Here is a 22,600-nt window from a genome sequence, read left to right as displayed (position 1 = left end):
CTTCGTCAGTTACAGAATATTCAAAAGTAACATTATATGTTCAATAACATATATCAAGTTCAACAAATATAATACAGAAGGATTAAATAAAAGAAAACACAAAAAAATAAAATTTGGAAATACAAAAATAATATAGAATATAAGTAATAAATAATTATGAAACAATACATGAAGTTATCTATATACAAGGTGGGAAAGAAATCACTTAACACTCCTGCTACAGAATATAAAATGTATCCAAAGTTAATTTGCTTATGTCAGGAACAGTGGCATGCCATGACATTTGATGATAAGGAAGCTGTATTTCCATAAAAGTTTTAAACAAATATTGTAAATGGTAAAAATAAACAGTTTATTTATTTTAATTCTAAAATAGATAATTGACACAAAAAAAAAGATATAAAAACTTGTTTTTATTATTTTTTATAAACTAACTCTATCCCGTATTTTTTCCCACAAAGTTGTTAATTACTTTATCGTAAAAATCACTCGTCACTGATTCCATCAAAGTATTTAAAAGCTCTTTTCCTATTGAAAGCAACGGTTTCATTAGGTTTCATTGACAACAATGTTTCCTCTGACTGAGTATTCCTTGCAAATGTACGAATTCGCTTCACGGTCGAAAAACTGTGCTCGACAGATGCGCTCTTAGATGGTACCATAAAAATGAATGATATTAAATTATATAATTCTTTTAGTACATCTTTGTTCAGATCGTCATTAATTATGTTTTATGTCTAAGAGTGACTTGCCAATATAGTCTGGACGTGAATTTAAACATTGCAATTCATTACGTAATTCAGATAAATCAAAAAATTATCTATAAAATTTATGTGAAGAATTAAAACTCGCTTCAGAAAATTGTTTTTCATAATATTTAAACTTATTAACATCTAAAAGTGATAAAATTCTAAAGTTTTATGTCTGAAAATCTGTCAATATAATTATAATTGAATATAGCTTTGTAAAGAAATATACATAAAAATAACATACAATCTTCTTTACTTTTTAAATCTTAAAACAATTCACTTAATCAAAGAGCTCCCTGTGAGTGGCTAATGAATAGTATTGTTAGAAGTGCTATATGATATTTTGGCATGTAGCATCCATTAGATAAACTGCCAGAGGTTGATGTTCTGTAAAGTGCGTGCAAGAATGCCCGTAATCTGGCCGCTTTACACGATTCAAATAATTTCGCCGCAAAAGCTATCCCGTATTTGACAATACGATGTCTCCGTCGAGAATATGCATACAAATTTATATTTGAATGTACTGTACAATAGCAATCTTATCATTGTTTTTCACATGTATATAAATTTATAATAAAATATTAATTTTAAGTAATTCAAAGTACATTAAATATGAAAATAATTGCACAATATGTATTTATATTTTAGAAAATACAAGGGAAGCGGCGCTTCTACGGCTTCCACAGATGGCACGCCACCGGTCAGAAACAGATTAGACCAAGGGGGGAACAGATCGATACGTGTTACACGCATAGCTGCCATCTCGACGGTGGCCAAATTGTATCCGACTCCGAAACAGTAAACGAAAAGGGGGTCACGCGACACATTTAGCGTCAGAATTTCACAAGGAATGGATTGCCGATAGATTTTATCGACCTACCTCAAACAGTTACCAAGTTATAAACGTTACACGATGTGCTCAATGTATCAAATGCATTCTTTGGGTTCATTCTATATTCCATAGCAGGGATTTAAGTGACTTTCTTTCCCACCCTGTATATATATATATATATATATATACATATACTTCTATCTCATTTTCTCCATTCGTGTACTTCAATATTGAATATGCTGTCAGCAATACTTTTGACTTTAAAAACAGAAACTGGATGAAATCTATAAAATAATAAAATTATGGATTTTTAAAGGTTTTCAAAATTTAGTTAGAAATATTTATTTACTAATTTCATACTAAATAAATATTTCTAACTAAATAACATAACATAACTAAATAAATAAATAAGGTTTATTATTTTTGTTTGACATTTGAAAAGTTTATATATTTTGAACTAGTATGATAAAACATGACAGCTGGAAAAATATATTCTAAGTGTTGTATTTAGCCCATAGGCTCATGGCTCAAATTATTCAAAGATATTTTTGTATACTATTTCAATTAAATAAGCCTTTATAGATAAAAACAAATAATTTAGAATAGTCACCAACAAGTAAATAAAACCAAATGATTTGATTAATTATGAATCATAACAAGACAATTATATATCATTTGATTTAAATAAATATAATCAACAAATCACAATTCTTCAAATGATAATTAATTATATGCATAACTCTGCACTTGTAAATTAATTATTATTAGTGTTAAGTAATCCTAGAACTGAGAAAGTTCTTTTTCAGTTAAACTGAAATAATTGTTTCCATTGTCCATAGATCAGATACTATACAAATGCCTTAATCTGCACAAAAAATATTTTTAGTGTATTATAAATAACATTTTTTCAATATTAATATAATTAAATAATATTTATTTATAAAATATAAAGCTTCAAGCATTTTATTAATTGCTATTTCAATCACTTTAATGTTAATACTGAAATGCTATCATATATACAACTATTTAAAAATAAAAATTTGCAAAATATATTTATATTTGAAGCAAATAATGTATTTAAAAATTTAAAAATATAAAAATTTACATAGACTTGAAAAATTGATTAAATCAAAATTAAAATAAAAAAATATAAATAAAGTAATACAATATATATATATATATATATATTATATATATATTATATATATATATATATATATAATAATTATATATTTATATTTTAAAGCAGAATATATTCCTTTAATTGATGATGGATTACAAACTACATTAAATATTTTTATATTAAAAGCATAATGTGCCACATACAAAATGAATGCAAAATTTCATAAATAGCATGTGCTTTCTAGAAGAAAAATCTTTGTATGCGCATGCAACAGTTTAAATATTTTTATATGTTTGCCTTTGTGCTAACATCAAGCAAACACAGTCAGAAGCATAGACTCTCACTTACGTAGTTGCCATTTTTTAAGAATTCCAGAAAATTTTTATCCATGTCGGCATGTTCTATAGACATGAAGAGCGTGTTGACAATTATTGCCAGCGTAATGAATAACTCCATAAACGGATCAAAGACGATGATTTTTACTATTTTTTGTATAAACAACCAGCAGTTACAACAGTCCCACACGCAGAAGATATCAATAAATCTCAAGCAATGTTTGATGCATTTTTCTTTGAACTTCTGCTTCTCTTCCGGTTCCCTCTCTGCAGGAAAATAATAGATGGACACTGAATAATGTTTAAGTATGGCCTTCAGATAACCTGTTGGTGAACTTATGATACTTTGGCACAAAGGACATTCATGCATGACATAAATCGAGGAGTGTTTCATATCAAATCATGCTTAACAAAACACATTTTAATAAAAAAAATTAGAAATAATTTTAAAATATTCTTGTAAAACTTATACAACAAAAATTACACTAAAACTATAAATTTTATTATTAAATAACTCTTTAATACTTTGACTTTAAGTTAAAATCTGTTAATTTTAACTACTATTTATAATATAAAAATTCATTTTAAAAAATCACTCCTTAAATATTAGCAATTTTTAAATTAATATTTTTAATTTAAATATTTAATATAATATAAATATACTCTAATAATTAATAAATTTATTAACTATTTTCAGGAAAAAAAGTAACATATATAGTGAAAGGTGGGAATAAAAAATACAGAATAAGCAAAAAAAACTTAATATATAATACAGAAATAATGACACACATCTCAAACATTCTTAATTGCATAAATAAAAAGATAGAGACAGATGAAGAGAAGATCAGAATAGTAATTATAACAATTATTTATGACTGCTTTTTAAATAACATATTAATGATCTTTGCTGTTAAAACTATAAGAGATTTTATATAATGCAAAATTCACTACTGTATATATTTTCGTTACATTATTACAATTTCCATTTTTAAAAACTACAGAGTTTTGATGTTTCAATCATGTAAAACTGATCTTGGGAATAATTTTCAACTCTCACAGAGTCCAAAATTTTTCATACAGATAAATCTTTTTGGCAACTATATTTTATCAAAGATAATTTCAAAGTAACCATGTTAAAATCTGCCAAAAATATTTGTGTGTATTAAAAATTTCTTCTAATATTCTCTCGAATACGATCTCGACCGTAAATACGAAAAGTAACTTCTAATTATATTTTGAATATTGCACTAGTGCACAAAACAGAATGCAAAAATTTCTGTTAAATAATTCAACGTATTGCACTATATGTAATTGATTATCAAAATGATATATTGTTTACTTTTAGAACTATTATGTAAAATGTATAAATTAAATTATATATATATATACATACATATGCAAAAATGTGTTTAGTCGTGTGAAATAATATTGCTGCATTAGATAGAATGCTTATGCTAAACACAACAAAACCTAAAATACATATAAAAAATGCTTTATCAAAGCACTTAAAAACAAACATGTAAACATTTCCAGATAATTTCTCATCTTTAGGCATATACTTAAATTAATAAAATACAAATAAGATGAACAATAATGTCAAGTCTTAAGGGAACCCAGATGCACAAGTGAGAATAAAGCTAACTCTTGGATACAAATACACCAGCAGAAAGCACACTGAAAAGTTAAGTTATATTTCATTTCCATTTATAATGTATAATTACAACAATAAATTACAAAATAAAGGTTAAAAAGGATATTTACAGAAATTTTAAATTTGCATTAATGTGAAAAACACCTAAGAATTCTTTATAATAACAAAAAACAAACTGCTTTTCTGGAGTTTGTCTTTATTTACAAATTATCCTCCAGAAAGTTTGAATAACCGAGTTCGTCGTCGAAATGCGTACGGACGAAGGCGGACGGCTATTAAGTTAATTCGTTTGTATGTCTCCTGGCAATGGTGTTGTTAAGGCCTTGGGCTTTGATCTCCAAAAGTGCTAGGGAATATTTGTAAAGAAAGGTAAACTACAAGAAATCACTTTGTTTTTAGCTATCTTCAAATCTGCAATTTAAATGACTATATCCACATTGTTTAACAAAATTCATTTAGAAAAATGAATCTGCTATCCGGACTAATATTTATGTTAATTATAAATATTGATTATGAATTATAAATTATCCATGCATATATTCAAAGGAAGCAATAAGAAATTTGAAAAGTCTTGCAACCTAAATCTAACTTTCAATCAGATATTTTTGTTTTCTTAATAAAATTTGGCATGTATATTTGATAAAATTTAAACATAAACCTCTCTGGAATGATGATTTTTATATTTTTACTATATATATAGAGTAAAAATTGTCATCATTTCAGAAGAGAGGTTGATGTTCAAATTTGATCAAATATGCATGCCAATTTTTAAAAACAATACAAACACCTTAAATTTTCAGCAGCAAACAGCTTTACTAGCAAACAAATGTTAAAGAAAAAGATAAAAAGAAAAATAAACAATGCCACTTACTAAAAGTAAATGAAAATTAACAAATTGTCTATTGGCGTTATGAGAACAAGATTCAATTATTAAGAACAAAATACTAGCACTTTCGACAGTATAAAACCGTCATCCCCAACAAATGTTTTCAATCTGTTTAACTGATCGTCATGTGAATCAAGCCATACATTTGATTTGATTTACCCGGTGAGGGTGTTAAATAGTATTAAACACATTATGACGTGTGCGCGTGGAAAACAGACCGTACAAGGATTACCAGATTCGGCATAGGATTATGGCATATGCATATGAAGATCACAAAATCAACAGACAGTACTTTCTGCTTTAAGAGAAATCCCACTATATTTAACTTTAAAACAAGAAAAAAGATGTATTGACTCATCAAGAACTCCTGCATGATAGGAAGCTTGGAATTTGTACAGAATACATAGAAACGACTTCAAACATTTAGATCTTTAAATTAAAGAGCATGTTTAGTTAGTATAAATAAAAATGTCAACAATTACTTTGGTGGTTTTTACATCATATCTTGAAGTAAAGATTGAGTGGAAATAAACTGAAATAATATATCCGGTACATGATATGAAGGGCTTTGGAGGTGCAGGAAACATACAAGTTTGCCAGGCATGACAGGCATATCAATTTTTGTGATGCTGAGAACATTTTCAATATGTGGGCAGACAGTGCTAGTGATTTTTCTGTGAGATGAATATTGATATTGCTTTTGAATAACGACTAAAATTTTTACTTTAGTGTTAATAATTCTTTCAGTTAGAGAAAGAATTGGGCAAAATCCAGTCCAATGTCAAGAATGCCTTCCTCTACCTCACTAGTGGATTCTGGAATGTTTCCTGGGAAACACCATCACTTGCCAAGAGATCCTTAGATTATGTTGTGAGAGTGGAAGATTTCTTTAAATCAAATAAAAGAACTAACTCTGAATTATCTCAGGATGCAGTATCATATTTAAATGTACTAAACTTGAACATGGGATCACAAAAATAGAATTAGCTCTTCAAAAAACCAAGTCTTGTTGAGATCAATTTACAAGTTATCAGAAAATAAGAGATCACGAAATAGATACACTAGCTAATGAAATAAGAAAAAACAATATAATAATTTTGAAACTTCTTTGCCCTTAATCCAAAGCCTGGGTTAGGCCATGGATCAAAAACCTCCATTTCTTTCTTTCCATCACTCCTCTGCAAACACCACTGTTACATTGTTAGTCCTTTTTCTTAGGTCTTCAGCTTGTAGTGCTCCGTCACTAAATTATTTCTTTTTGGTTTTTGCAATTATATGATTTGTGTATTGGGTTCATTTCTATATCGGGTTTTTATTGCCGCGATGCTTGTTATTTGTAAAGTGTTCCGTTGTCGCGTGCCGCCTTCTTCGACAACCACTCATTGGCTTGTGGTCGGTTGGAATGACACCACGTGACTAAAGTGTAAGCCCCGGATGGCGGGAGAATATAAAAGGAGAGTACGACGTGTGCAAGCACTGTTTTTTTTCTTCTTGGAGAGGACTCGTCGAGAAGACACAAAAGGAAGCTTCAAGGGACCAGAAGAAGAGGCCTTAAGTGGAAAGGTAACGAGGAAAGGTAAATAGTAGTGACGAGAGACTGTCTCTTTGCTCTTTAAAACAAAAGGGAAATCCGATTGCATCAAGAGAAAGGTCATGTCTGGAGTGTAAAAACTGTTGGTTAAAAAACGAATTTCAAAGAAAAAATTCATACTTGTGTATAGTTTGTTTTTTTTTAATCTGTTTGGATTGCATAAGATTCAATGGACATGTCGGTGATCCCAACGTGTACTCTCCTTATGCATATATTGTAAATATTGCTATTAGGTTAAGTGTTGTTGTAATTAGTGCACTAGTGTGTCAATTGTCGAATCTTTTGAGATATAGAAATATTGTTTTTCACTCCTTTGTTTGTATTTTGTACGTTTTATTCTTTGTACGGCCCTTGTACTCCTCACTAACTTGAATCTGAATCTTGGCAATTCCTATCCACTAAAAGCTATCTTGTCCATCCATGTTTTTCTGGGTCTTCCTCTAGGTATTCTCCCTTCTATCTTCTCCAATACCAAATTTGGTATTTTATTTTCTTCCATTTTCATGGTATGTCCAAAATATCTAAGTCTAATTTGTTCTATCATCTTCCCCAAATTTTCCTTTCCTGTTCTTTTCCTTATTTCTTAATTCCTTATCTTGTTCTTCTGGTCTTACTCAGCATGCTCCAAAAGAATTTCATTTCTACTGCCTGAATCATTTTGTCTTCTCTCCATGATGTAGTCCATGCTGCAGCTCCCTAAGTCAATATTAGGACAAAGTATAATTCATAAAGGATCTCCTAACATTTGAGTGGCACTTTCTTTTTGAAAATTGAATTTCTCATACTGTGGTAGAGGCCATCAGCTTGCTGTATTCTTCTACTTATTTCTTTGCTTAACTTTCCATTCTTCAGATCTTTCTGTTCCCAAGAATCTACAGCTGTCAACATCCTCTAATAGTTCTCCAGCCAGTTTGATTTTCCCTTTTCCTGAATCCTCCTTAATATCACCACTGTCTTGCTTTCCTCTCAGCTTATCTTTATTCCCCAAATTCCTCTAGCTCACTATTACACACATCCAGTTTATGTTGGACTTCTTCATAATTTTAGGGCTATAACTTCATAATGATGTCCAATCTACTGTTGAAGAGTTTTTACTTATTCTTATTGCAAGAATGTAAACTATCAAACCTGTTACCAACTATATAAGACAAACTTAGTATTAATAGAATTTAATAACTGAGACATAAAAAAATTATTATTATTTTCTTTTAACAAGTCCAAAAAGTGAGCAAGAGTGTATTTTTGTGGCCTGACATCTTGAAAATTAAAAGTACTGAGTACTCCTATAACCAAGAAGAAGGTACTGTAGTTTAATTAAGTTGAAAGTTTTTTAAAACAGTTACAAGGCTAAAATTACAGTATTAAGGTAACAATTCCAGCAGTAAACTTAGAAAAATTAAAATTTACCTCATGGAATCATCGTGGTCTATTGTCTGATATTATTTTGTATGTGCATTCATTTCCTTTGCTTTCAGATTTTCAGATATTATTTCAAGAAACAAGGATACATGTGACATTTAAAAATGTATTGTTGAAGAGATTAGCCGACTTCGAAATGATTGTATTATTTGCTACAATGTCACTAGTACCAGGTGCTTGTCTAAATGTTTTATGACATTAATTAATAAATTAATTGGACTAGTACATAAAATTTACGTCAAGAAATTTTATCATGTCTGAAATTTCACTGTACAATGTTAAAAATGTGAAATTGACTATGGCATTTCCAATGCATGGAAATCATTTTATGAAATGTTGTAATAGAAAAAAAACATCAAAGAGTCTACTCTTATTTTTACAGCAGGATGTGTGGCTGTATGACATTGTATGTAGGGATTGCAATTGCTGGATCCCTCATCCAGCAATCCAGCTGGATCCAGCGCATTCTTCAGCCTGCTGGATCCAGCACCAAGTGCTGGATCCAGCGCTGCAAATCCGCAAATACTCAATTAACTTTCTAAATAATTGCGAAAAAGTCTACGTCGTCGCGTTGCCGCTTTGCTAACTACTAGACTGCTACTAATTACTTACTCACTACTTTACTAACACTAATAATTAAATTACTCATAAATAAACTATACCTTAATCAATCCAGAAAAATTTAATAAAATAATAACGTATTCAATCGCTTTTAACGATCTTCCTCAGTTACAAAAAAATACAACTTTAACTATAGAACATAACATGTGTTTGGAATAAATGTAAAAAGAATAGTGCTTAATTACATCCCATTTTTAAACAAGATACATAGATGTACTGCCAGGTCTAATAATTTTCGTATTGTATACCGACGTAATCCCACTGTTTTCAAACTTTTAAGAAACGATAAAAAGAATAAAAATCAGAATTCAACAACGGGTATATATTCGGTGCCTTTACACAACCAACGTTTCAATTCCAAGCTTGTTTATGTGGGTGCAACGACGCGCAGTTTAAAACAAAGGCTCAAGAGCACAAATATACAATCAGTAAGAATCTTGAAAACACTGCGCTGGCATCATACGCAAGACAGAAGGATGGTAACGTCCAATGGGATCAAGCGGGCAATTATAAAAACGACGACAAATAGGCAAACGGTCAAACATCTTGAGAGATTGGAAATCTGCAAGGTGCACATGACAACTGGTTGTATAAACCATAGAGATGCAGACTCATTGTCTACCATGTGGAGATCCTTTTACATTAATTAATGTTATTAACGGACAATGCTGGTTTCATTGGGTCTTATATACAAGGTGTTTTTTTTTTTAAACTGACGGTACTCAGAGACATCTGTAGAGCAATCTAACAGCCGAACTGTCGCCAAATTTGGGAGAGTGACTGAGGACGACATGGGAAAGAGATTCCGCGAAGAAAAAAGTAGTACCCAAATTTTCCGGTAGGGGTGGATTTGGCACTGTTGTAGCAAAACAGCTAAGAATCTGCATAAAATCCAGCTGCAATTAACAAACACACAAATGAATAATCAGACAGAGGTTTCAGTGTAATAACAAAAGTTTAATTAATCAGCAAATAACCTTCTCTCTTCTTCAATGTGATCACCGTCCTGCTGGACAACTCATTGCATCCTGAACACCGTGTTCTCTATGGCCGAACGTAACATGGCCGACCGCAGGAATGTTCATCACAGTTCGAGAAATGTTGTCCTTCAAAGTCATCAAGTTTGGGACACTACCAAGATAGACCTTGGACTTTAAGTAACCTCACAGGAAAAAGTAACATGGGGTTAGATTCGGGGAGCGAGGCGGCCATGCAAGTGGAAAAAAGCAACTGATGACCCTTTCTTCAGTGAATTGCTGGTAGCTTTTTCGCTACAACAGCGCCAAATCCTCCTCTACCGGCAAATTTAGGTACTACTTTTTTCTTCGCGGAATCTCTTCCATGTCGTCCTTAGTCACTCTCCCAAATTTGGCGACAGTCCGGCTGCTAGATTGCTCTACAGATGTTTCTGAGTACCGTCAGTTTAAAAAAAACACCCTGTATATATTTTTTCCGCTATTTATTTTGTTTATTTATCTATATTTTGTCCGTTTGGGCGTTTTCCGTTAATTTTTATATTTATTCCGAACACATTTTATGTTCTATATTTAATGTTCTATTTTTTTTGTAACCGAGGAAGATCGTTAAAAACGATTGAAAATGTTATTATTTTATTAAATTTTGCTGGATTGATAAAGGTGTAGTTTATTTAACTTATTCTACTTCCAGTACATAGTTTTACATACCTATAAATAACTACAGACTAATATGTAGAGCTTATATATATGAAAACTGGTAAGACTGATAGCCACTTAGCCACTGATTATCCGTCCTTACATTACTATAATATGTTAATATAAATTAATCAGTAGAATTACCTTTGCTATTATTTAACTTAAAGATTACATTATAATTATAATCTAACTAAACATTTAAAGTTAATTATCTCTATCTCAAATGTTAAACCGAACCAAAGTTAATTTTACTACCTAAATGTGTAAGAAGTTTTACTGATTTATAGCGACCAGTCTAAATAATAAAAGCTTTTAAAGTATTTTTTAAATGTTTTATTTCATTAAAAAAACATAAATTGCAGGATAGATAGATAGATAACACTTTATTGCACCAAAAATACATCCACGCTAGATCCAGCTGGAATGATTTCAATCCAGCAAAAATCCAGCTGGATTCAAAACACTGCTGGATTGCAATCCCTAATTGTATGCTTTTGTCCTTCTGACATTTTTCCCTGTTCTTTGTTTTTCCAACTTCCAGAACTTTCTAATCTTAATTCTTCTTCCTTAGAGGTGAGGGCCATTTCCTGGAATTCCTAGTACAATGAATACAATGTTATTTGAGAGCAAACAAAGCAAAGGAAGGTAACTTTTGAGCTAGTCTGAGGAGAGAGGACAACAAAAGAAGACTTTACAGAGTCTGGTGTCCCAGTAGACAGATGAAGTCAAAACTTCAAGTAGAAACTTTGAAATCCCTGGCCCAAAGTTAGTGTGTTAGAGCCGACGTGCCAGCTTGATGAGTCCAAACACGCAACGAACTATTGGGATCAAATATACAAAAACTCCCAAGAATTAAAGAAAAAAAAAACAGAAGTAAGTATTTTCTATTTAAAAAGCTCCCACAGTAACCAAATGGCATTCATTTACACTACTTGGGTATTCTTTCCTATCCTATCCACCATTTTCGCTACTTCTTGCCTCCTATTTTTGATTTCTGTATAGTTATATATTAGTATTAAGAATTAATGTTAAGGAAAATTTGTGTAATTATTATTGTCAGTTTCTTTTTCTTCTAGTCACAATAATTTTTAATTGTTCTACCAACCACCGGACTTTGGGTGACTGTAAATCAAAACCCCTCGAACTGGAATTCCTTTGTATCTGTACTATATTATCACTCAAATTAAATTCCATTCTTTTTTATTTTCTACTTTGTGTGTGTTATTTTTTCTGGCAGTTTGCCTTTGTCAGACAACAAAACCTTTTCTTAATTATCACAGTTGCGTTTGTGGTTCATGTTAAAAAGCATTTCATCACATTTTTCTATAATGGTAATTAAAAAATTTTTTGTGTTCTTAAACATTAAAATTTTGGGTTATTTTATACAATCTTGAATAATGTTTGTTCTTATTTTTGAATTCATAAATATACATTTTTCACTGCACATTCCGTATAAATTATTTTAATGTATGGTTCAATTCAGCTGATAATGGTCAGTTAAATTAATTGAAAACATTAAACTTGTAGTAATAAACAGCTTTAATAACAGACTGTGGTTGTTCGTACCGAGAGAATTGTAAGTCCGCGAATAAACGTTACAAATATAAACAAAAAAAACTTCTGTATACAATTAAATAAACCTTTATTACTCCCGGAACACAGTTCTTTTCTTTTGTATTTACAATAAGATCCCAACTTTAGTATTCCCGCTGGGGAAAAGGGGGTCGCCACTTATTCGCGTACAAGCAATGATACACGTGCGTGTAACATAAAACTTTTATACCCGACTTAAAAACTAAACTTAATGACTAATTTAAAACTAACCTTATAGCGATCTTAAAACTAATAAGGAAAGGAAACATATAGACCTAGGAAAGTAAAGAAAAGATGGAAAGGCAGATAGAAAGTACCCGGGGTCCAAGTGGTTTAGTCGATATCCTTAACGATTTGTGTTCTCACAATCGTGATCTCCTTTCTGTCTCTACTGAACCAGCAGTTCGATGTCTAGGATCTCCAATTCTCCCAGTGTCCTATAGACCCTCGTACCTCTTTCGTTTTCTGGTCTTGGCAGGTCCTCTCTCTCGGCCGCAGTCCCCTTTCTTCCACTCTCTCTCGAATCTGGAGAACTGCTTACGACGTCTGTTCCCTCCGAGGTGCAGCCAAAAAGTGGTCGTTCTTCTACCCTTTAGTCCTCAGGGCTTCCTCTTTTCTTTTGTTCACACTCCCCCTTAGTTCTTAGAAGGGGTAATCCTGCCCCACCAGCGATAACAGTTAGATTGTTTAGACAAAGAATAAAGGAACAGAAATAAGAGAATAGAAATGAAGGAAGAAGGAAGATAGAAAATATATGTGTATTTACAATTTATGAACTATATATATACATATAAAATATGGCTGACGGCCACAAGACTAACGTCTTAATATATTTTGTAACAATTTTCAGTTGGATAAAAAGTAGTTATATAAAATTTTTATGGTAATTTTTTAGAGTAAACAATCTAGAAAGAATATATATATGTATACATATATATATACACAAATATCTAAATTCTTCACTTCAGTCACTTCTACATTAATTTCTACCAAATGTCAGAGATTAATACAGAAGTGAACCATTTAATTGTTATCTTTACAAAGGAGGAGCTGGAATAAAGCTTTTGCTATGTTCCTATCTTTTAAACTGTATATTATAAATATGATAACCAAAGTCTGTTTGTTTGTGGCTTCATTTCAACTTCTATAGTCTTTCTTTCTCAACAGATGGCAATATTTCATAATATATTGTAATATTTATTATTTATGATTATTTTTTTATTGTTAGGTTATTGTTATTAATATTAATAGTAACGTTCATGTATTATTTATTAATGTTATTAACTCATTATCCACATATGGATTGTTGACCAGTTGGCATTACTTCGTATCATTTGGCATTGCCATTTTCTATTTAGAATTTGCCTTATCTCATTTAAGAAATCAAAAGAATATATATATTCTTGCTAACTTTTCTGAGCTCTATTTCTCAGAAAAGTTAGCAAGAATACCTTTTTTAAAGTTATGGAATTTTCTGTACAGTTCCATATCTAGGATGCAAATGACAGAAGCATCTATACCGTCACAGTCTGCTACATTGTCTCGGTTGCGTCAATCTGACAAGTAATTAGCATTCAATGGAAAGATATATTAACTAGAGGAAAGAAGTGGGACAAATACACTTCATTTTTTTCCCCACATTACAGTAACATATTAACGATGGAGCTCGCACCAACTGACTCGAGTGAGACAAAAGGCGAGATCGTTAACTACATAGTTCCCTGGAACTACGTAGTTAACGATCTCGCCTGTAGTTATGCTTGATGGAGAACTATCTAGTTAAAGTATATCAGATGTGTAATAATAATAAGACATAATGTCACTAAAAATGTATAAAAATGATCATTTACTATTTTAATAATAACTATTATGGCGAGGAATATATATACAAATAACAACAACTCAAAGCCCGACAAGTATATAATAAATCACCAAACGATCGCCTATATACCTCTAGTGACAAATTACTTTGAACCAATCATTTACATAGCCATATAGTAGCCCGATATTTAGGCAATTGTTTGGTGATTTAACTATTATGGCTAAATTACCTATAATAAAGTCTTTGTTACACAAATATTTATCTTGATTACTAGGGAAAATATGAAAATTAATTTCTTACTTTTCATCATATTCTGATTATGGCAATTTACTGCAAACAGCATTTTTTTTTCCAATACAATGTGGTCACTTCCAGTAAATTTCTATTAACAAGTTAACTAGGTTTTTATCCATATATCCAAATACTTTAAGACTTGACACCATCGTTCAACCTATCCTTCATAATAATACATATTTTTCAAAATTGATTTTAAAATCAGTAATTAATAATGTGTTTGGTACTCTGATAGTTAAAGTACTTTATACTAGAAAAATTTCCTTTTATACTATATGTAAAATACTTCAAATTCAATACATAAATTTTAAATTTAATATTTAATCGAGTTAGACAATTATCAGTTTAATATGTTTTATAAGATGAGATATAATCAAAGAAAAGATCTAACAAAAATTTGAACATTGTTTTAAATACTGTTTTCAGTAACACTTTAATTAGGAGAATATTTTTGACCTCATTTCATAAGTCTGCATCAGGTTTAACATATAAACAGGAAGATTCAAACTGTAAGTTCTAATTAATGTTCTAACAACTTTTTAAAATGAACTGTGAAGCTCAGTTAAAATATGCAGCTGTTTACATTCAAAATCTTATTTTAATTTGTTTTAAAAAGCTGTTAGAACATTAATTAGAACTTACAGTTTGAATCTTTCTTAATATAATATGGTTGCTGATATTCAATTTGTACGAACAGCATCCTTTTAATCCAAAAAAATTTTTCTTGGTAGACAATGTCACAGTTTTTCGATCAGAAAACTATGGCTTTATTTCAAAAATTGAACAACAAATGCATTTTGGGTTGGTTTAAGTTTCCAATCTCTCTTTGGTGCTGTTCAAAAAAAAAAATTTATATATAAATGGTAATTGGGTACACGACATTATTTAAATATCAAATAAAAAGATTTCTACAATATAAACACACGGAACCGGTCCATTCGTATGGGAAAACTAGGCGACGGTCTAGGGTGCTCGAATTTGGGGGCGGCAAGGCAAGGAAAATGAAATTTATGTAATTGTAAAATACCTTTATGCTTCATATAAATAAAGCTTATAATAACATACTTGTATGTTTCATTTTCCCTTGGTTTATTGTACATGATTGTAAACTAGAAATTGAAACGTTTTAAGAAAAAAATTGTAAAAACGATGGAAAAATAATATCGTTTTATAAAAGAAGTGTAACGACGTGTCATTAGTGACAGCAGATTTTTTTTTTTGAGAAAATACATTTATATAGGTACTATGCTGTTTTATTATGTATTTGAATAAAAATTAGATACTCTATTTTACATTGGTGTTTTATATTGTTGCAAATTTTTTTTAAACAGAACGACGTCAAAGTCATTTGCCTAGGGCGCCGAGTTTGCTCGAGCCGGCACCGTAAACACATATCATATAAAGGCACATATTAAATTCTATTTCTATATTTTTATCTTTATCTTCCATAGGTATATATAACAATACACTATATGATAAAAATATAAATTATTATGGTTTAAAACATTTCATAACAACTTATTTTATACTGTTAAAATAACTTTGTATATTCTAACAGTATAAAATAAGTTATTATAAAATGTTTTAAACCATAATAATTTATATTTTTATCATATAGTGGATTGTTATATATACCTATGGAAGATAAAGATAAAAATATAGAAATAGAATTTAATATGTGCCCTTAGGGGAGACCGGGGCAACTTTGGCATGTTAAGAATAAGTTAAATTTTGTGTAATAAATACTGCTGTAAACTGAAATAAAAGCATTGTTTATTGTCTACCAGAATATAACCTTACCATAGAACTGGTTAAAATCAGTTTGGAAATAAATATAATCATAATAATAATAACTTTATAAAGAGATAGCGACTGCCAAATAATAATACAAATTTATATTCTTCCCTATCTTGCTCCATTACTGTTGCCGAAGTTGCCCCTGGTATGGGGCAACTTTGGCAACAGTAATGGAGCAAGATAGGGAGGAATATAAATTTGTATTATTAACAATGTATATGTTGGAATTCACTATTAAAACAAAGAAATACTCTTCCAAAGACCTATTTAATATTATAACAACGAAATACAAGATCAAAAGCATATTTAAGTAAAGAAAATGTAAACAAAAATCGATTACGAAAAAAATCAAACAGATAATAAATGAAAACATTCTAATGCAAGTTAAAAAGCAATATAAAGTAAAATGAATTAGTGAACTCAAACAGTAGAAATGAAATATGCTTAACAGCAAATTGTTTACGCCCTACACATATCGCAAATAAATTGAACCAACTCATTTTCCACATCTGTACAGAAACACGAGTCCACAGTTAACACTTGCGGCAGATAATCCACTTTTTCCGAGTAGTTCCATATTGTTCATTGCAATATAAGCATCATCTTCCGGTTTTTTAGGAGTTTTCTACCCCTTTTCTTTAGTGAACTTCCAATCCGATTTCTCCAAATCCATTGCCTTTCTGTAAGTTCCTGATTTTTTAACTTTAATCTTGGCTTCTAGTGTAGCTTTGTATGGGAATCTAGTTATTTCTTCTGCTAGTTGTTCGTTGCGGCCAAATCAAACCGTAGCAAAACACGATCGGGAACAAGATCGGCAACGCTGCTGAAGATGCCCCAATATTCACGATTTAGAAACATTAAGTGGAACCCCGAGAATAGGGTACTAAACCACGATCTGGTCACGTGAATAAGTTAATGTTTTATCCTTCTAAAAGGAAAAATAACTTTCATTATTATGGAATTATAACAAAACATGCCAATTCTATATAAATGGAAGCAAAATATTATATGAAATTGAATGAAACAGACAACTTATTTGATATTTCAACTACGCTTGTCGGAGAACAACAAAGACACCACACTCAACAAGCCGTCATTAAAACTCAACCGTCTAGCCTCTAAAGAGAGTCTCCTTTTATTTTGTTTCAAAGAAAATTTAATCGACAAACTTGCCCCGTATGCCGAAGTTGCCCCGGTCTCCCCTACATGATGTGTGTTTATATTGTAGAAATCTTTTTATGTGATGTTTAAATAATGTCATGTACCTAATTACAATCTGTATATAAATTTCCTTTTTTGAACAACACCGAAGAGGGGTTGGAAACTTAAACCAACCCGAAATGCATTTGTAGTTCAATTTTTGAAATAAAGCCAGTTTTCTGACAGAAAAACTGTGAGATCTTCTACTAAGAAAAATTTTTTTGGATTAAAAGGACGCTATACACAGAAATTGAATCTTTCTGTTTGTATGTTAAAACTAGATAAGACTTGTGAAATGGGGTCAAAAATGCTCTTTTAATTAAATTAAAGTGTTACTGAAAAAAGTATTTAAAATGTTGTTAAAGCTCAATCAGTTTTGTCTTACATAAAAGTGTTTTTTTTATCTTACAAAAATATTTTACTACTATAAAACAAAAAAAAAGCTATTTTTTCAAAAAACTGATTTACCAGAATAAACAATTTTACAGATATATTCTCAAACATTTATGGTCTCTGCAACTTCTTTTCAGACAAAACTATAAAAACAGTTATTTTTAATATTTGGTTTTCTTTTAAACAGATCTAAATCTAAAAATATCTAAAAATATATTTATTTAAATAATTGCTCTGACAAAGCAGTTTCATACAGCTGTATTGTAAAATAATATAATAATTAGAGTTGAAAATAAAAAGTAAGAGCATGTTATTAAGTTTAAAATGAAAAATAAATAAATTCAAGTTACTACTGAAACTTCTGATCCTTATTTTAAAATGTCTGCAAAAATAACATACTCACAAATCAACAAATTCTATCAATAATTAAAAGTGTTCTCTCATATTTTGTAAGCATTCAGATTGATATTGTAAACACAAGTAATAATTATAAAAGAAATTTTTTGGAAATTTATAAGATAATAATTAAGCAAATATATACAAAAACGATTATAATAAAATTTGCAATCGTCATCAATACATATTTACAAAATCATAATTCATAATAAGCTATTACTTAGTGATACTTTCAACAATTTAAGTGTATTCTTAACGGAATTTGTTAAATAATCAGCAAATAAAGATAACCGAAATGCATAGTTTTTCGGATTTATCGTCAAATAATCAATCGTTCAAAAAGATACCTTTAACCGAGTTGCTTAAACTATACTTCGGTTTGAAATTATTATAAGATCACATTTTCTAATGCCAGTGATTAAAAATCTAACTTACTAAATATTTTTTATGACTTAAAACTAATTACCTTGCTTCAGATCTACAAAATGATTAAGCTAATCCTGATAATTATGTATGTATGTATCTGTCTATCAAGTTTATACAATCAAAGTTCTTATTTAATGTGTATGAATAGTGTACCTAATAATGTACTCACCTGACACTCAGTTGCAAGATCAAATTCTGCTCCAATCCATTTCTTTCCTATCTTTAACCAAAAAAATGTAGTAGTTTTATGAAAGAACTGAATGGTTGTCTTATAAATAATGAAACATCCAAAATATCAACCACTGATAGAAACAAAATATCCACCCAAGGAAAAAATGTTTATATTTTTGTTTCTGTATGAAGATTTGAATTTGTCACAAGATACATTTGCATTTTGATGAAGATATACATTTATTATAATTATATTGTAAATTATTTGAGGAAGTAGACAAACTAGACATAAAACAAAGACAAAGTAAATTTTATTAACAAGACAAATACATGTGAAGCTAGATGAAACAAAACTTAGTGGTCAAATGTTACATAGAAACTCTAAGAGTTTCTGTGGAAATTATGTCTGTCTGCTCTTAATTCCCAAATCAAAATTACATACAATCAATTAAAATTCCTGAATCAGAATTACATACAAAGATGATTAGCACTATCATGACACAACTGCTCCACCTGACAGGACCAAAAAAAAAAAACACTAGATCAGGAGTCGCCAAACTCTTTTCATAGTGGCCATATGACCGAGAGAATGACGAGCGCAGGCCGTATAACCATTTTGTTCATACAGCACAATGAATACAAAATATAAAGGCAACCAACATATTTTAACAAATAAATATATTTCTTGCGACAATACATACAGAATGAGTCAATTTCATTCAGTCGCTTCACACGCCGTCGAAATAATAGCAATTCCACGGTAGAGTCGACCTTTTACGACCTTTCGAGAAATATATTTTTTCTTAAAGTAAATTTGTTCCGGCAATTTTTTTAAAAACCAACATATTTATTTACCAATACACAAATACAATTGCTGCAGCAAGGTCTTAATCATTTTCTTTAGAAACTTCATTGCAGTTACTTATAGAAAAAGTGCTCCGATATCCAAAGTTGCAAAAAGTCGCCAAATTTTTTATTTTGCTGATTTATATAAAAATTATGTTACTGTCAGATGCAAAAATCAGATTGGACCAATTTTGGCATTTTTACTTACACTTATTTTAATTTTTTTTACACAGTAATTTATCTATAATCTATGATATTTCCATTTAAATAATTATGTTTTAGCTCGTTTCTGGCTGGACAAACTGACCTCGTGGGCCGTAGTTTGGCGACTCCCAATCTAGATTCGTCGTGACAATAATTAAACTAAGACTAAACTAAAAACTAAGCTAATTGTTAGTTAAAAAAAAAATAAAGCAACAAAAGAAAGAGAACAGGGAATAAGAAAGAAAAAGGATTTCAAGAAAAAGCAGAATGATAACACAGAATCTTTTCTTTTAATGCTGAAGACCTTTATAGTTTATGCACTCAGCAGATTTCCAGCTGTTCAAGACTTTTCACATCAAACATATTACAGGTCAGTTAAATCAAAGTAACAGCATATTAAATCAACATGAACTCTTGGTACATCTAAAATGATAACTCAAATGCTCTTTTTTTATCATCTGTTGATAGTCCTTTAAACATTTGTTTAATAGTCTTGATGTGGCTTCTACATACTGAAGTGAGGTGCCAACTTGGCAGTCTTGTATTGAAATTGTGTACATTCCAGGGATTCTGAGTAGATCCCATACACCTTTATTGTTTGTACCGTTTATCATTCCAGAGTAGCCCATAAACTGTTGAACTTTCTTTGAAGATTACTGTTTTCCTGTTGCTTTACCTATTTCTTTGTATGTTTTGGCAAAACAAATTACATTTCTACTGTAGCAGACATTTGTGTCCATTATCTTAGTTATATCCTTCACCTAATAAAGACCTTCAAAATAAAGTTGAAAACATTAGCCATTTCTTTAATGGCTAATGTTTACAAGAATTTGTATGATAAAATTTGAATTTTCTGTTTTTTGTTGTCTAGTTTCTACATTTAATTTTTTAGCCTAATGTGTAATAATAAATAAAAATATAAAACTAAAATATTTGCATTCAGCATACATAATAGAATGTCATTTCTCAATATATAAAAGAGTCTGCTTAACATTAAATGATTGACAACAATATCTGTATTACATTATGTGTTTTCAAAAGTGCTATATAAGTTAAAATATACTTATAAAACTTTGCTTATTGTAATCACTTTCAGTAATAGTAATCATTATCTTCAAGTAAATAGGCATTATTAAGGTGTTTGTTCACACTATCAGCCTCAATATCACTCAAAAGTGCAGTAGTTATAACATACCAGTTTTTGTTATCGTGTGAGGTTAGCCGATTGGGCAGAAAGATGTCACGACAATCGAGAAGTCGACACTGTCGTGTGGGAGTGGAAAGACTCACCAAGGCAGGTTTTCCATCATAAGCCATTTATTAAATATAAAAATTGTGCTTACAACTACTCTTATAATTCGGCGTAAGGCCTATCCAAAGTGGGAACAAGTCCATGCAGAAAGTTCAATTGTTTCCGACGATCGTTTCTATTCTTCTGGCGAAGATGTGACAAGTGACGGCCCCGGGCACATGGCAAAACTTAAAAAGACGACTTCTGACGACTAGGTGTACCTTGACAATTCTTGATGGGACGGGAAAGTGAAGACCAAATCTTTGGATGTCGAAACAGCTTTCGTTACGAAATCCCAGGAGCATAAAATCCCATAAAGGCACACTACGAACCAAGAACCCCAAATGTCCTCGAAACGCGCGGTTTTATAAGTTTTTCATCCAAATTCACCTCTCCATTGGTCTCTCATTATCGCCTGGTGACAATTCAAAACCGATGGATGATGCAGGAGAGGTCAACATCACAACTAAATATGACTCCTTTCCAGCTGCGATTTCTTCGACTTTAGTCTTTTCTATTGTTTTAATATTTTACAAAAAAAACTTTCATTGTTTAATCCAGATCATTAATTTTACCCCTTTGTGTTCTGAAATAACATTTTTAAGAATCTGTGAATACTTCCATTTGGCCCCCGTTCGTGTTCTCACAATCAATCTTAATCATTGTTTTAAATAAAAAACATTAACTGGTTCAAAAACCTGCACTTTTAATACTACCAATAATTTCACACTGATACCTTTAAAAGTAGTATATTTTAAATTATACTTTAATGTTTACAGTTGTTTTTACCACCTTTTTCATAGACAAAAAAATACATTCTAAATACAAAACAGCACGTTCTATATTTAGAATGTATTTTGTCATTTTGCGTCATCTTTTTCATCAGTGTACGATTATTAACTTGATTTTAAAATTAATGCATTAGAACATAATTTCACAAATTCAAATGCATATGCCAAATGTCTTATTCATATAAAAATACAATAACTATCAAAAATTTACAGTAAAATAAAATAAAAGATAATAAAAGCTATAAAATATATTTCAAGATTAGGCATAAGACTAAAGGAGCATACATATAATGTAAAAAATGAGTCCAATGCTATGATTTTGTCTCGAATGGCGCAAGCCCAAGGATCTGCGTTGAAGTGGGACGAGGCAACAATTATCAAACCTTTGTCTGCCCCAACTTTCTCAGTGATGGCGGAGAAGATTGAATTATATAGAAGTAAACTACGGGAAGGTTATTTAAATGCGAGAGATGCCGAAAGCCTGCCATCAGCGTGG

At 30.4% G+C, this 22,600-nt stretch overlaps 1 protein-coding gene across 4 annotated transcripts in view; it reads right to left on the bottom strand.

Annotated features, from left to right (window-relative positions):
* Positions 1 to 22,600, bottom strand: part of LOC136990759 (sodium channel protein para-like) — a 476,095-nt gene that overhangs the window by 190,527 nt on the left and 262,968 nt on the right. For 2 of the 4 annotated variants that reach the window (XM_067289190.1, XM_067289191.1), the window contains exon 14: positions 3,053 to 3,330. In XM_067289190.1, coding sequence (XP_067145291.1) covers positions 3,053 to 3,330 — 278 coding nt within the window. The remainder of the gene's footprint in view (positions 1 to 3,052; positions 3,331 to 22,600) is intronic. The other 2 variants (XM_067289193.1, XM_067289192.1) reach the window with 1 other exon arrangement.

This window comes from Centruroides vittatus, unplaced genomic scaffold, assembly GCF_030686945.1.
Source record: "Centruroides vittatus isolate TY-2023 unplaced genomic scaffold, ASM3068694v2 contig_134, whole genome shotgun sequence".
Lineage (NCBI taxonomy): Eukaryota > Metazoa > Arthropoda > Arachnida > Scorpiones > Buthidae > Centruroides > Centruroides vittatus.
This window is presented reverse-complemented; position numbering and strand designations above follow the sequence as displayed.